The sequence below is a fragment of the Pongo abelii genome, chromosome 18, assembly GCF_028885655.2.
Source record: "Pongo abelii isolate AG06213 chromosome 18, NHGRI_mPonAbe1-v2.0_pri, whole genome shotgun sequence".
Taxonomy (NCBI): domain Eukaryota; kingdom Metazoa; phylum Chordata; class Mammalia; order Primates; family Hominidae; genus Pongo; species Pongo abelii.
In genome coordinates this window covers 23,520,811-23,537,234 of record NC_072003.2, presented here as the reverse complement: position 1 = coordinate 23,537,234, position 16,424 = coordinate 23,520,811, and the positions used below count along the sequence as shown (strand labels likewise).

The 16,424-nt window shown below is 43.7% G+C and overlaps 1 protein-coding gene across 1 annotated transcript in view; it reads left to right on the top strand.

Moving 5' to 3' along the window:
* The window catches only part of DNAH3 (dynein axonemal heavy chain 3), a 218,456-nt gene that overhangs the window by 85,017 nt on the left and 117,015 nt on the right, over positions 1 to 16,424 (top strand). Inside the window, exons 22-27 of the mRNA XM_054533552.1 lie at positions 1,902 to 2,018; positions 3,138 to 3,317; positions 5,356 to 5,492; positions 10,013 to 10,214; positions 12,314 to 12,406; positions 14,479 to 14,589. Coding sequence (XP_054389527.1) covers positions 1,902 to 2,018; positions 3,138 to 3,317; positions 5,356 to 5,492; positions 10,013 to 10,214; positions 12,314 to 12,406; positions 14,479 to 14,589 — 840 coding nt within the window. The remainder of the gene's footprint in view (positions 1 to 1,901; positions 2,019 to 3,137; positions 3,318 to 5,355; positions 5,493 to 10,012; positions 10,215 to 12,313; positions 12,407 to 14,478; positions 14,590 to 16,424) is intronic.

Genomic DNA, 16,424 nt, shown 5'->3' with positions numbered 1-16,424 from the left:
TAATAATAATAATAATTAGCTGAGTATGGTGATGTGCACCAGCTACTTGGAAAGCTATTTGGGAAGCTGAGGCAGGGAGATTGCTTGAACCCACGAATTTGAGGCTGCAGTAAGCTATGATTGCAGCATTACACTCCAGCCTGGGTGACAGAGTGAGACCCTGTCTCAAAAAGAGACCCAATAAATGTATAAAACAAGCCAGGCATGATGGCTCGTGCCTGTCACGCTTGTAATCCCAGCATTTTGGGAGGCTGAGGCAGGCAGATCACTTGAGGTCAGGAGTTTGAGACTAACCTCGCCAACATGGAGAAACCCCATCTCTGCTAAAAGTACAAAAATTAGCCCGGCGTGGTGGTGCTTGCCTGAAATCCCAGCTACTCGGGAGGCTGAAGCAGGAGAATCAGTTGAATCCGGGAGGCGGAGGTTGCAGTGAGCTGAGATCATGCCACTGCACTCCAGCCTGGGCAACAGAGCAAGACTATCTCAAAAATAAATAAATAAATAAATAAAACAGAGGTCCCCAAACTTTCTTGGTTCACAATGCCTCTGTGTCTAAGTACTTTTTTCACAGTGCTCTTAGGCCAAAAGAAATATCTAATAGCTTTGTTTATGCAGTAATTAGGTCCAAACAACTTAATAAGGATTTATGCTCTAACAACTTAGGCACTGTTTGAAAAAAATACACCTACATTGAAAGAAAAAATAATAGTTGTATTTTATTTTTAAATAATCACAATCATTTACTCTAAGTTGGCTGCGGTGCCCCCGGGGCACGTCAGTTCACAGTGTGGAAACCACAGGTCTAGGCCTAACCAGTCAGATTAGCAGCTGATCTTCCTACTCGAGGGAAAGGAGATCCAGGAAAGCAAGTGGAGAAGCATGAACACAGGGAAAGGGGCAGAAATCTTCCTCCCCAGCAGATTCTATCTGTGAATCTTGGATTAGACTGTATTTGACTTCTGCAAAGGAGGTGGACAATAAATGTCTTTAAAAAAAAAAAATTTTAGAGATGGGGTCTTGCTATGTTGCCCAGGCTGGTCTTGAATTCCTAGGCTCAAGTGATCCTCCTACCTCAGCCTCCCAAAGTGCTGGGATTATGGGCGTGAGACACCTTGTCCAGCCTAAATATCTTTAATAACATTTTCAAGGAAGAAAGTAGAAGTCCTATCCCCTGCAAGACATAGATTCCTACTCCATAAGAGTGGAGTTCTGAGCTGTGAGGTCCTAAGGGATCAGCATAAAAAATGGGGAGGTAGCTGGATGCAGTGGCTCAAGCCTGTAATCCCAACACTTTGGGAGGCTGAGGCAAGAGGATCACTTGAGGCCAGGAGTTCAAGACCAGCCTGGGCAACATAGTGAGACCCCATCTCTTAAAAAAAATATCCAGGCTGGGCATGGTGGCTCATGCCTGTAATCCCAGCACTTTGGGAGGCCGAGGCAGGTGGATCACCTGAGGTCAGGAGTTTGAGAGCAGCCTGGCCAATGTAGTGAAACCCTGTCTCTACTAAACATAAAAATTAGCCGGGCGTGGTGGAATTTGCCTGTAATCCCAGCTATTCGGGAGGCTGAGGCAGGAGAATCACTTGAACCTGGGAGGCGGACGTTGCAGTGAGCAGAGATTCTGCCGGTGCCCTCCAGCCTGGGCAACAGGAGTGAAAATCTGTCTTAAAAAAAAATCCAGGCATGGTGGCATATGCCTGTAGTCCTACCTACTTGGGAGGCTGAGGCAGGAGGATCCCTTAAGCCCAGGAGTTTGAAGCTGCAGTGAGCTAGGATCGAGCCATTGCACTCAGGCCTGGGTGAGGAGACCCTGTCTCAAATAAACAAATTTTTAAAAAGGAAAAGAAAAATGGGGAGGTTTCACAATTTTGACAGGGTGGGGCGTCTTTATTTATTTACAGGATACAAGCATCTTGTGTGCAATTGATGACATTCAAATGCTACTCGATGATCACGTGATAAAGACCCAGACCATGTGTGGCTCCCCATTCATCAAACCAATAGAAGCAGAATGCCGGGTAAGAGGAAATGAAGTTGAATGCTTTGAGGTGTTTCATTAGCTCTGGGTTTCTCAGAGGAGGGGAAAGGTTTTCAAGTTCAGTTAACAAAGAAAATCACTTTGTCCGAATTGGAAAAATAAATAAATAAATGACACAGTGGCTCACACCTGTAACCCCAGTACTTTGGGAGGCCAAGGCGGGGAGATCACCTGAGGTCAGGAGTTCAAGACCAGCCTGGCCAACACGGTGAAACTCCGTCTCTAGTGAAAATACAAAAATTAGCCAGGCATAGTGGAGGGCGCCTGTAATCCCAGCTTCTTGGGAGGCTGAGACAGGAGAATCACTTGAACCCAGGAGGTGGAGGTTGCAGTGAGCCGAGATCGCACCATTGCACTCCAGCCTGGGCGACAAGAGTGAAACTCCATCTCAAAAATAAATAAATAAATTAATTAATTAATGACACAAGACTGAAAGCAATAACCATCCAAGAAAGCATATGGCATGCTGAGCCTTTGCAACCGTTTGCCAAAAGAGAAGATGAGATTTGAATGCACCAAATATACGTGCATTTGGGAAGCATCTTATGGTAGTAATCTAGAATGTAAGCTACCCGAAGGTAGGGATTTGGCCTCCTGTGCTCATTGTTTGTAGCAGTGACATAGGCGAAGGACACAAACTCTGAAGCCAGATTACCTGGGTTCGAATTCTGGCTCTGCTCCTTATTAGTAATGTGACCTTGGGCACGTTACTAAACTGTTGTGTTTCGGTTTCTATATCTGGAAAATGCGGTTTGTAATCACATCTGCCTTGTAAGGCTGTGGGATTAAATTGGTTCCATATACTTAAAGCACTCAGACCATCACTTCTCACAGATTACGTGTATAACTATTGTAATTATTCTGCTAGGACGTGAGCTCCATAAAGGGCAAAGCTCTTGTGTGTTTCATTCATTGCCATGTTCACATCACCTGGAGCAGTGACCAGAGCATAGGGAGCCCTCAATAAGTATTTGTTAAACAAGTGACTGACTGAATGAATGAATAAATGTACGGCTGGCTCCATCCATTTGCTCGGTCCATGGGCCTGTGATGCAGAGTGGCAGGTTAATGATTCAGATATGAAATGCTAAATTCACAGAAATGGGAAGAAAAGCTAACTCGCATACAAGACAATTTGGATGCCTGGTTGAAATGCCAAGCCACCTGGCTGTACCTGGAACCAATCTTCAGTTCAGAAGACATCATAGCCCAGATGCCAGAAGAGGGGAGGAAATTTGGCATTGTTGATAGTTACTGGAAATCACTTATGTCCCAAGCGGTAAGTTTTTATACCCTAATAACTCTTACCAGCAGAAATACAAATGTTTCCTCATTATGCATTCTAGTCATCTTCCTTGAAACTTGTAAATGAACTAGAGTTTTGGAAAATCAATCTTTTTATATCTTCTTCTAATTTCAAAAGTTGTTATTATTAAAAATGCAAACATATGACCAGTGCGATGGCCCATGCCTATAAATCCCATCACTTTGGGAGGCCAAGGCAGGGGTATCACTTGAGGTCAGGAGTTCCAGACCAGCCTGGCCAACATGGCGAAACACCCCATCTCCACTAAAAATACAAAAAAAAAAAAATATTAGCCAGGCATTGTGGTGCATGCCTGTAATCCCAGCTACTCAGAGGGCTGAGGTGGGAGGATCGCTTGAACTCAGGAGGCGGCGGTTGCAGTGACCTGGGATCGTGCCACTACACTCCAGGCTGGGAGAGAGAGCAAGACTCCATCTCAAAAAAAATTAAAAAAAAAAAAAAAAGCAAATACAAATATGTAACATAGAAAGCAGAAGCCTTTTGAAATCCCACTTCCCAAGCAGTAACTATAGGCAGTTTGTATTATTTAACTGTCATTTCTTACAAGGTTTTATTTGTTACAGGATAATGCAATTTTTATTTTCATAACATTTTATAAAATTTTTTATAAATTTTATATAATTTTTATAGCTTGAGAATCCTTTTAGAATTTCAACAATTACCCACATTTGGTTACTCAGTTATTTAACAAATGTTTATTCAGTACCTACAATGACCCAGGTATTACATTAGGAATCAGAAAATACTTGAAGGTGGCAAGAATATGATTTCTGTCTTCATAGAATTTCCTGCCTTGGCTGAGTGTGGTGGCTCACACCTGTAATTCCAGCCCTCTGGGAGGCCAAGGCAGGTGGATCGCTTGAGCTCAGGAGTTGGAGACCAGCCTGGGTAACATGGTGAAACCCCATCTCTACAAAAATATAAAAAATTAGCTGGGTATGGTGGTGTGCACCTGTAATCCTGGCTATTCCGAGGCTGAGGCAGGAGGATCCCTTGAGCCCGGGAGGCAGAGGTTGCAGTGAGCCCAGATTGCGCCACTGCACTCTAGCCTGGGCAACAGAGCGAGACTCTGTCCCCCCACCCAAAAAAAGTAATATACAAATAGTTATTAGAATACAGAAGAGTGATTTAGTTATCTCAGGGTGTCAAGGAAGGCCTCTAAAGCAGGAACGTTGGGATCAAGCCTTGAAGGATGGTAAGTTCACTGGGTATGCAAGGCACCTAGAGGCATCTTTTATGAGGTTGAATCATTTTCCTTTCTTAAGTCAAGTGTGACCAAACTGGGGTGCACTTAAAAAGATTTTGCTGCAAAGGAATTTGTCTTCCCTGCTTTGTTTGTGGGAGTGAGATAAATGGGAATTTAGATTGTCCAGCCAGCATAAGCCAATTCTTTATTAGTTAAGGTTGTTTGGGTGCAAGTGACAGAAACCGACTCAGGATAGCTGAAATGAGAAACCAAACAGGTGTCTCATGGAACCCAAGGCCAAATAGTGCAGACAAGCCTCACAAAAGATGGATCTAGAACCCAGAAGCCTCTTCTCTTAGGAACTCCTTCCATCTCTCTGATCTTGGCTCCTCTTTCCTGGCCCTGCCTTAGTCTCTCTCTCTCTCTCTCTCTCTTTCTCTCTCTCTCCCCACCCCACCCCGCCTCAAGACTGGCTTTCTCTACCACTCCATCACACAGAGAGACATAATCTTCACTCAGCCCAGACTAGTATAGAATGTCATGGTTTAGATTCTAAACTCCTTGGGTTAAAATATAATTGGGCTTGGTTGGTTTTAGGTGCCCAATCCCTGCCCAGTCAACCATGATCAGAGGAACAAGGTCATGTTCCACGAGCATTCACCCCTGTGCAGTTAGGAGGGGGATCAGGAGGCAGTTAGCTGGACAAGGAGTACTGTCAGTTGATAGGTCACACGTTCATTACAATGACCAATCTCAGAACTTGGGAACCTTATGATGAGTCTCACCTTTTTTGATGGAACCCAGGTGAAAGATAACAGAGTTCTGGTGGCAGCCGACCAGACACGGATGGCCGAGAAGCTTCAAGAAGCCAACTTTCTCTTGGAGGACATCCAGAAAGGGCTGAATGATTACTTGGAGAAGAAGAGACTATTCTTCCCCAGGTATCCAGCATTGTTCTTTTATTTGGAATTACATTCTTGCCCCGTATGTAGGTAGAATTACATTTTTCATACCAAGAGTTGGCTTCAACCAATCTAGCCCATTCACTTTCCTGGTTTTCCGTTCTCCAAGATAGCTTTCAGGAATGGGGCATGGCTTCACGGTCTTTACTTAGTGTGAGGTTGAATGGACAGCAATGGGTGTCAGATGCACACATTGTCCAAACCAACACTGTTATTTTTCTGAATTACGGGGGTAGAGTATTCATAACTATGAGCCTGGATTTTGGAGTTAATCAGACCTCCTTTGGCATCCCAGCTTTTCTACCTAGTGGTCTTGAGGCCTCCAGCAAATCTATCCAAGCCTCAGGTTCTCCACCTGAAATTTGGGATATAATAATGGCCCCTACTTCATGTATTTGTTGTACACATTAACGAACTAACACATGTAAAAACATTTAGCACCGAGACTATGTGTTTAAGAAACATCAGTCAATTTTTTTATACCATCAAATTTTGTAGTTTCTGATAGGTTCGCTTATACATATTTGACTCTTTTTTTTTCACCACAAGAACCAATCTTCTGCATAAAAGTCAAGGGAGTTTTAGGTTAGTTCCAGGCTGGGCATGGTGGCTCATGCCTATAATCCCAACATTTTGGGAGGCCAAGGTGGGAGGATTGATTGAGCTCAGGAATTTGAGACCAGCCTGGACAAGATGGGGAAATTCCACCTCTACAAAAAAATACAAAAAATAAGCCAGCATGGTGGTGTTTGCCCATGGTCCCAGCTACTCTGGAGGCTGAGGTAGGAGGATCGCTTGAGCCTGGGAGGCAGAGGTTGCAGTGAGCCAAGATTGCGCCAGTGCATTCCAGCCTGGGAAACAGAGTCAGACCCTGTCGCAAAATAAAAAAAAAGGAGAAGGTTAGTTTCGGAAAGGTGAGTTCTCGCTCCTGACATTCCTGATAATCTATCCATGACTAGTTCACCATTGACGGTCACTCCATGTCATTTGACCCCAATTAGGATGTTTGATCCTAATTTACCTTTAAGAAACATAAATTTTAGTGTTTCTTTATATGGAGACAAAGTTAGTTCCCTGCTGTTTACCAAAAAAAAAAAAAAAAAGTGATTTGTTAGAAACTCAGAAGTATGACTGAGCACGGTGGCTTATGCCTGTAATCCCAGCACTTTGGGAGGCTGAGGGGGCGGATCACCCGAGGTCAGGAGTTCAAGACCAGCCCGGCCAACATGGTGAAACCCCGCCTCTACTAAAAATACAAAAATTAGCCAGGTGTGGTTGGGGGCACCTGTAATCCCAGCTACTTGGGAGGCTACGGCAGGAGAATTGCTTGAACCTGGGAGGCAGAGGTTGCAGTGAGCTGAGATCATACCACTGCACTCCAGCCTGGGCGACAGAGCAAGACTCCATCTCAAATAAATAAATAAATAAATAAATAAATAAATAAATAAACAAACAAACTCAGAATTATCGTTGGTATTTATTCAATTCAGCATTATCCAATGAACTTTCTGCAATGATAGGAATGTTCTTTGTCCGTACTGTTCAGTACAGTAGCCCTTAGCCGCCAGTGGCCACTGAGCACTTTATATGTGGCTGAGGTGACTGAGGAAGCCAATTTTTAACTTAGTTAATATTACTTTTTAATGTAAATAGCCACATGTGGCTAACAGCTTTTGTATTGGACAGCACGTTATAGTGGAAGGAACCCTGGTTTGGAAGCATAAGGCTTGAGAAGAGATTAAACTCAGGAAACACCTGAGGTTTGGGCTACTAGTTCTAGACCTACTCCTGTTATTCCTAATTAAAATATGAATAATAGACCGGGTGCGGTGGCTCCTGCCTGTAATCCCAGCACTTTGGGAGACTGAAGCAGGCAGATCACGTGAGGCTGGGAGTTCGAGACCAGACTGGCCAACATGATGAAACCCTGTCTCTACTGAAAATACAAAAATTAGCTGGGCATGGTGGTGGGTGCCTGTAATCCCAGCTATTTGGGAGGCTGAGGCAGGAGAATTGCTTGAACCTGGGAGGCAGAGATTGTGCTGAGCCGAGATGGCGCCACTGGACTCTAGCCTGGGAGACTCTCTCTCAAAAAAAAATATGAATGATAGCACTAATATAGCATTTACTTTACACCAGGACCCTGCTCTAAGTGCTTTACACTTATTAACTAATTTAATCTTTGTAATACTCTTATGCGTTTGGGAACATTATTATTGTCTCTGTTTTATAAATGAGAAAATAATGATTTGCCCAAAGATACAAGACTGGTAAAATGATCAAGCTAGAATTGATACCCAGGAAGTCTGGATAAGATATTCAGCCATTTAACCTCTCTAAGCCACATTTTTTCCCTAAGTTAAACACATACACACACACACACACACACACACACACACACACACCCCTCAATATTTCTTTATGCATTTTTATTAAATAAAATTAAACACTCTCAGCAAACACTTTGAGAATGTTTTTGATAGCCACATAATTTAAGTTAATATCATCTTGAAAATACAGATTGCTAAAAAAAGATTTTAATTTTAAATGATACAAATGTATTATTATTACTCTTGTGGCCATTGAGCCTTATTCATTATAGCACATGATGGAGATAGAGGGAGTGTATATCCATAGAGATCACCCATTTGAATTTCACTTGGGAGTGGGAGAAATTGGATATTGGATATTGGTTAGTTGATCAGCAACAAATAATTATTACTCTTTCTACTTGCTCAACACTGTAGATACAGTGTATTCGTTTGCTTTGCTGAATAACAAATGACCCTAAAAGTTAGAAGTGTGAAACAACAATCATGTATTTAGCTCATAATTCTCTAGGTTGGCAGATTGAGCTGGGCTTGGCTGGGTGGTTCTTCTGGCCTCGCTGGGGCTCACTCATGATTGCAGTCAGCCATCAGTCGGCATCCTTAATTGCTTGTCTGGTCATTGGCTTCCTGCTGGCTGGGCAACAGGTAGTTGGGCCACATGTCTTTTATCCTGTAGAAGACTAGCCTGGGTTTATTTATATGGTGGTGGTCACAGGGTTCCTAAGAGCAGCAAGAGTGAAAGCATCATGACCTCTTGATGCCTAGGCTTAGAACTTACACAGATTCATATTCACTTACATTCTATTAGCCAAAGCAAGACACAGAGCCAGCTCAAGTTTGAGAAATGTGAGAACAGACTCCACCCCTTGATGAGAGGAACTGTAAATATCATGGCCATTTTTGTAATCCACCATATTTGGTAAAGACCATAATCACACAATCCCTCCATCATAGAACTTTCAGCCTGATGGTCACAGTACAGGTTTAAACATTGGACATTTTCTGAAGGTTTGTTGTTGCTGCTTTTAGGCCTGAACAAGAGATGAAATTGTCGTATTATCTCTAATTTAAAAGATAGTAGAGGGCTGAGTGCAGTGGCTCACGCTTATAGTCCCAGCACTCTAGGCGGTGAGGTGGATGGATCACTTGAGCCCAGGAGTTTGAGACTAGCCTGGGCAACATGGCAAGACCCCATCTCTACAAAGTATACAAAAATTAGCCGAGCGTGGTGGCATGCGCCTGTAGTTCCAGCTACTCAGGAGGCTGAGGCGGGAGAATTGCTTGAGCCCTGGAGGTCAAGGCTGTGGTGAGCCATGATTGCACCATTGCACTCCAGCCTTGGTGACAGAGAGAGACCCTGTCTCAAAAAAAATAAAATGAAATGAAATGAAAGGTGGTAGAGGCCTCTGCATGTAAATAGGCTCGTTATTAACATTTGCTTTCTTGTATCATGCCTATACAATGTTCTTGCACGGATGGAGAGAAGGAAAGACAAGGAAGTCCCTCTCTCTCCTGCCCCAACTCAGTGGTTCTCAACAACGACTGCACATTGGACTGACCTGAAATTTAAAAAAATACAAATTTCATCAGCCGCACCCCCAGATCAATTCTATTAGAATCTCTAGGCAGTGGGACTTTGGCTGTGGAATTTTGTATAAGCTCCCCAGGTGATTCTAAAGTGCGGCCAAAGTTGAGAATCGCTGTTCTATCCAGGCTCCTTTCAACTGATAGCACCCACCCCCCCGTCCTATTAAACCCACATATGCCAGCTTTTATTCTTTCTCTTGCTGTCAGACTCAAAACCATCGCTTCTTGGTCTTTTGACTAAGATCAAGTGTGGTATCTCAGAGTCAAACCCATCTCCAAGCTGGGTGTAATGTCTCATGCCAGTAATCCCAGCTACTCAGGAGGCTGAGGAGAGAGGATTGCTTGAGCCCAGGAGTTCAAGTCTAGCCTGGGCAATATGGCAAGACCTCATCTCTTAAGAAAAGCAAAACTCCACCTTCCATGCCCCAGATGAAAAGTGATAAAAGAGAATGGGCCTTTGTGAAGACGGCAGGACATAGCTGGTATTCACGTAGGTGCGGACTACCTGTCAGAGAGTATCGCCTTGCTAGAAAAAGTTCCTGGAAGAGGTTCCAGTTACCATCTTTCTTTGCTTTGAAATAGGTTCTTCTTCCTATCAAATGATGAGCTGCTGGAAATCTTGTCCGAGACAAAGGACCCTCTCCGAGTGCAGCCGCACTTGAAGAAGTGCTTTGAAGGAATAGCCAAGCTTGAGTTTACAGACAATCTGGAAATTGTGGGCATGATCAGCTCAGAAAAAGAAACTGTTCCATTCATACAGAAAATCTACCCAGCTAATGCCAAGGTAACTCCTCTTACCCATTTTTGGTTCTTTTCTCCATGACAGAGTAAATCAGAGAGTGTATTGGCTAAGCAGTGGGACTAAGCACCAGACTGCCTGGGGTATGGAACACTTGGGTTGCACAATGTAACGAATGAAGATTTGGGGAAGTTACTCAATGTTTCTGAGTCTCAGTGTACCCATCTCTGAGATGGGGATTCCACTGCAATCCACATGACATATTAAATTTGTGGATTTTAACCCAACTCGATGTGGAGTCAATTGCAGGAATCAGATCCAAACAGCCGATGCTGTTTAGATTTCCATGTGCAGAGTTCAGTTGAAAGTGATTCAGTTAGACAGGTAGCTTCCTGCGGCACTCATTTTAAAGATCAATAAAACATCATAGAATCAATGAGAGCTATAATGCTACTTAACTCAGGTTTTCATACATATGTCCTTATATAATGAGTAAAGTATAAATGACTTCCATTTCTGCTCAGTGACAGCACCCTCAAGTGGAAATAGACAAGCAAGCTTAGCCTTGCTTTGTTGACTGTTTTTGCCACCCACACATAAAACTGCAGCAACCAGGAGTCATATTACCAATGCAGACACCAGCTAGCTTACAAGCACCCGAAGTCAACAGCTACAGTTACCTGAAATTCTAACACTGAATAATTTGCTGCATATTTGAATTTCCCTATGGAGCTTTAATCAAAATCCAAATGACCAGGTTGCATCCCATACCAATTAAATCAGGAAGTCTAGGGGTGGGAGTCAGTCATCAGTATTTTTAAAAGATCTCCAAGTGATTTCAAGGAACAGCAAAGTTTGAGACCTACTGGAATAATGCATGAATCAGAGCTGTTCATTTAAAAGATGCAATTTATTTTATGAACTGACATAAATGTTTCATTTGCCTTCTGAGAAGTTGTCTGTTTCAGAAAATGACATGAAAGTAATGCATATTAAAAATGGGCTGGGCGTGGTGGCTCACACCTGTAATCCCAGCACTTTGGGAGGCCGAGGCGGGTGGATCACCTAAGGTCAGGAGTTTGAGACCAGCCTGGCCAACATGGCGAAACCCTGTCTCTACTAAAAAGCTGGGTGTAGTGGCACATGCTATAATCCCAGCAACTTGGGAGGCTGAGGCAGGAGAATCGCTTGAACCCGGGAGGCGGAAGTTGCAATGAGCCGAGATCACACCATTGCACTCCAGCCTTGGGTGACAAGAGTGAAACTCCATCTCAAAAAAAAAAAAAGGCCTATTGCCCCTTTAGAAGGCATACGCTTCTGAGAATACAGAAGATAAGCGTAAAGCAGATAAAGAATATTGGAATATTGGCTGGGGCTGGGGCCAGGGCCAGGTGCCATGGCTCACACCTGTAATCCCAGCACTTTGGGAGGCTGAGGCAGGAGGATCTCTTGAGGCCAGGAAATCAAGACCAGCCTGGGCAACATAGAGAGACCACAGCTCTACAGAAAAATTTAAGTTAGCCGGGCATGGTGGCATGTGCCTGTAGTCCCAGTTACTCAGGAGGCTGAGTCAGGAGAGTCACTTGAGCCCAGGAGTTCAAGGCTGCAGTGAGCCAGGATCGCGCCACCGCACTGCAGTCTGGATGACAGAGCAAGGCCCTGTCTCTCTCTTAAAAAAAAAAAAAAGAGAGACCAGGCGCAGTGGTTCATGCCTGTAATCCCAGCACTTTCGAGGCCGAGGTGGGCAGATCACGAGGTCAGGAGGTCAAGACCATCCTGGCCAACATGGTGAAACCCCGTCTCTACTAAAAATACAAAATTCATCAGCCATGGTGGTGGTGCATGCCTGTAATCCCAGCTACTCGGGAGGCTGAGGCAGGAGAATCGCTTGAACCAGGGAGTCGGAGGTTGCAGTGAGTCGAGATCGTTACACTGCACTCCAGCCTGGTGACAGAGCGAGACTCCGTGTCAAAAAAAAAAAAAAAAAAAAGAACGGGGAGAGAGAGAATATTGACTTGAAAAGGTGCCAAGCCTTTGGCATCCCTCCAGCCGTGTCCAGAGAGAAAGCTGTGTTCTGCCCACTCTCCCTCCGTCTGGGCTTTGGTTGACTGTTGCACCCTCTCTCTGTCTGTCTTACTCCATAGGGCATGGTGGAAAAGTGGCTCCAGCAGGTGGAGCAGATGATGCTGGCCAGTATGCGAGAAGTCATTGGACTTGGGATTGAAGCATATGTCAAGGTAAACAAGAATCGGGGTACACATGCCAGGACACTAGTGCACTAAAGAGAACATTGGGGAGAAGGTTCATATATCAGTAGTTCGGTTGGACCCTCTGCCTTCTACCAAAACCTGTCCCTCTGCACCTCTCTTTCCTTTACCTGTGAACCCTGGGGCAATGAACCTATTCCTGGTGAAATGTTGACAGTTAGAAGCAGGTGATGCAAGAGAATAGGGTTAGCTGGAACCCTCTGGTTGCCACAGACCAGTCCTTTTTGTCAAATGGGATTAATGGCACAAGGTCTATTTAGAGTCCCTTCCAATTAATAATTCATTTACCTTACAGATGCCCTGAATGGCATAACCCATTATGTTCCCAAAGCTTAAAGGGAAACAGGTATGACGTAAGGCTTAAGACCAAAGAACCTGTCAGAATAACTTGGTACCCAGCCTGTAGTCACATTCACGTTGAGCAACTCTAGCTCTCTTTCTTTTTTTTTTTTTTTTTTTTTTTGAGATGGAGTCTCACTCTGTCTCCCAGGGCTGGAATGCAGTGGTACGATCTTGGCTCACTGCAACCTCCACCTCCCGGGTTCAAGCGATTATCCTGCCTCAGCCTTCCAAGTAGCTGGGACTACAGGCAACCACCACCATACCTGGCTAATTTTTGTATTTTTTGTAGAGATGTGGTTTCACCATGTTGGCCAGGCTGTTCTCGAACTCCTGACCTCAAATGATCCACCTGCCTCGGCCTCCCAAAGTGCTGGGATTACAGGCATAAGCCACTGCGCCCAGCCAACTGACTCTAGCTTTCTTACTTTCTTATTCTCAGCACCCACAGAACAAAGCAATACTCAACACTCTCACACTAAAGTCCTGGGGACTGACCCTGCTGTCCCTTGACACAGTATTTGCATTGTAAAACGAAAAACCAATCCCTTTTCCTATGACATGCTCCGAATCAAAAATTAAAGAAAAGCAGTTACCAGTATGAAATTATTTCATCCAAAGCAAATCTATCAAGTTTTATCCTCAGATCAAACTTTTTCTGTAAAGAGCCAGATAGTAAATATTTTCAACTCTGCAGGCCACATTCCCAATGCAACTATTTTTTAAAATAAATTTTATTGCGTATATTTAAGGTATACAACATAATGTTATAAGATACATATGTATAGTAAATGGGTACTGTAGCTTTGCCCTTGTAGCACAAAAGCATCAGACAATATTTAAATGATGGGCATGGCTGTATTCCTTTTTTTTTTTTTTTTTAATTTTATTTTATTTTACTTTAAGTTCTGGGATACATGTGCAGAACATGCAGGTCTGTTACATAGGTATATATGTACCATTGTGGTTTGCTGCACCTATCAACCCATCATATAGGTTTTAAGCCCCGCATGCATTAGGTATTTGTCCTAATGCTCTCCCTCTCCTTGCCCGCCACCTCCTAACAGGCCCCGGTGTGTGATGTTCTCCTCCTTGTGTCCATGTGTTCTCATTGTTCACCTCCCACTTATGAGTGAGAACATGCCGTGTTTGGTTTTCTGTTCTTGTGTTAGTTTGCTGAGAATGATGGTTTCCAGCTTCCTCCATGTCCCTGCAAAGGACATGAACTCATTCTTTTGTATGCTGCGGCTGTATTTCAATACAACTTTATTTATGAAAAAAATTATATACATAGTTTGCCCACTCCTGATCTGTAGCTTGAGGGAAAGAATTGTGGGGTGGAGAAACAGCTAAGAAAATTGTGACTCAGCACTGCAATATTATGTAGCCATTAAAAAACAATAGTTATGGGAACTCTCTGAACATCACCTTGATTATAACTATGGAAAAATCTGATGAATGGGAGCATGGAAAAAATGCAAAGTTGATGAGATGATTGGTGTTTTTTTTTTTTTCTTTTTCATAAAGCTCAGAAAGGAAGACATAAATCAGTAATTCCAGAGATGTCAAGCCTTGTAGCGTCTGAGGATGGGGGAAGATTATTTTTTTTGTTGCAGTGGTGAGGTGGTTGGGGCATATTTTCGTAAACTCAGTTTAAACCACACGTGAACTGATCCTACAACATGCCCACTGCACTTTTCCAGGTCCCTCGAAATCACTGGGTCTTACAGTGGCCTGGACAGGTGGTTATCTGTGTCTCCTCCATCTTTTGGACCCAGGAGGTGTCCCAAGCCCTGGGGGAAAATACCTTACTGGTAAGTGAACTTGCTGCGAAGCTTACGGAAGAGATCCAAGCATCAGTTAGGATTTGAATGACGTATAATTAGAGTAGCCATGTTTTGTTGTCTAAACAAAAATCATTTGGGCTCATAGCATCACAGACATCAGGGTTCCCATGACGACAGTGGGGTGGAGAATTTGGGATTCGAGCTGTCCTGCAATTCTATGGTACGAGACCTCTCATAGTCCTTCCCAGACAGAAATTCTGGACTGCAGGATTCTAAGTCTTATACCCTTGGCTTCTGGGGGCCAACCTGGCAGAATTTCCACAAAGGGAGACCTCCTGTATTCTTCCTAAGCCAAGGGGCCACCGTTTTCCTCTCCTTCTCCTTTACAGCCTCCTTCTCATCACCCCTACTCCCTCCCGAATGAATCCACCTCCCGTCCTTCCTTCAGCTTTCTTTTGAGACCAAGTGTACTCAAGCATCTGTTTATCCTCAGATCCAAATACACGTATTCCCAGCCAATTGATGCCAATGCTTGACTGTTAAGACCTGGATGGACTTGAGTTCAAATCCTGACACTGTCTCTTGTTAGCTGTGTGACCATGAGCAACTTAACCCGACTCTCAAGCTCTTTGTCTGTAACATGCAAGGAATTGTCACACCACATCATAATATTGTGGGAGGGTTAAATGAGATGCCAGTAAATGATTCAGTACTTAGACGCGAGGCTGTAAACCCTACAGGAAAGAAGCTATGTCTGCTCTGCTCACTATTATATTTCCAGGGGTTAATACAGTGCCCAGCACAGAGTAGATGCTCAGTAAATATTTGGGGATTTGTTTGTTTGTTTTTAAACTTTTTCTATTTTTTAAACTAGAGACGGGGTCTCACTATGTTGGCCAGGGTGGTCTTGAACTCCTGGCCTCAAGCAATCCTCCTTGCCTCAGCCTCCCAAAGTGCTGGGAGCCACCACGCCTGACCAAATATTTGTTAAATGGATGAACGAAAATTTCATACTCAGCCTTTCTTCCGTGGTCTAATTCTCCATGAATATCTCACCAGACCTCCTGTTACTCCTCTTAGAGGATTGGCTGTGGATTAGAATATGTTTTAATTTCCTATATTTTACTGTATAAATTGAAATTAGAACATTAATATTTGGCCAGCGTTTAAACTTATACAGATTCCATATTGATAAATCCTAATAGACGTATTGCACTGTACACATGCAAACTGCTTTCACGTACATCATTTCAAGCTTTAGAAACTCTAAAATCCTCTGACTTTTGTGATGGTGTCTCTGACTTTTTGTGATGGAGGTGGATTCATGTGCCCCAGTTTTCCCACCCATAGTTAGGGAGAATGTTTCCCATCATACACCCAGGCCCTGGTGTGCATGCATGCTGTGTGATGTGCCTCCGTATCCTAAAGGAAGCAGGTGTTGACACAGAGTAATCATCCCTCCCTCCCTCCAACCATTTATTATTCATTTAACAAATATTGGTTTGGCATCTGCTCTGTGCTGGTACTGCTGCTAACAAAGGTAATTAGATGTGAATGAGACAGACATAGTCCCTGTCCTCATGGATTTATAGTCTAGTAGGGGAGAGAAAAAGGCTCTTTTATAGAACTGTGATAAGGAAAGAACAGACATCCAGTAAGTATGGGAAGGGAGGGAGGTAGGGAGGAGGGAGGCAGGGAGGGAGGGAGGGTTTAAGGAAGGAAGGAAGAAAGGAAGGGAGAGAGGGAGGGAGGGAGGAAGGAAGGGAGGAAAAAAGAAGGAAGGAAGGAAAGGAGGAAAATAGAAGGAAGGAAAGAGTAAGAGAGTGAGGGGAGGGAAGTTAGGATTGGGGAAGATTTCCCAG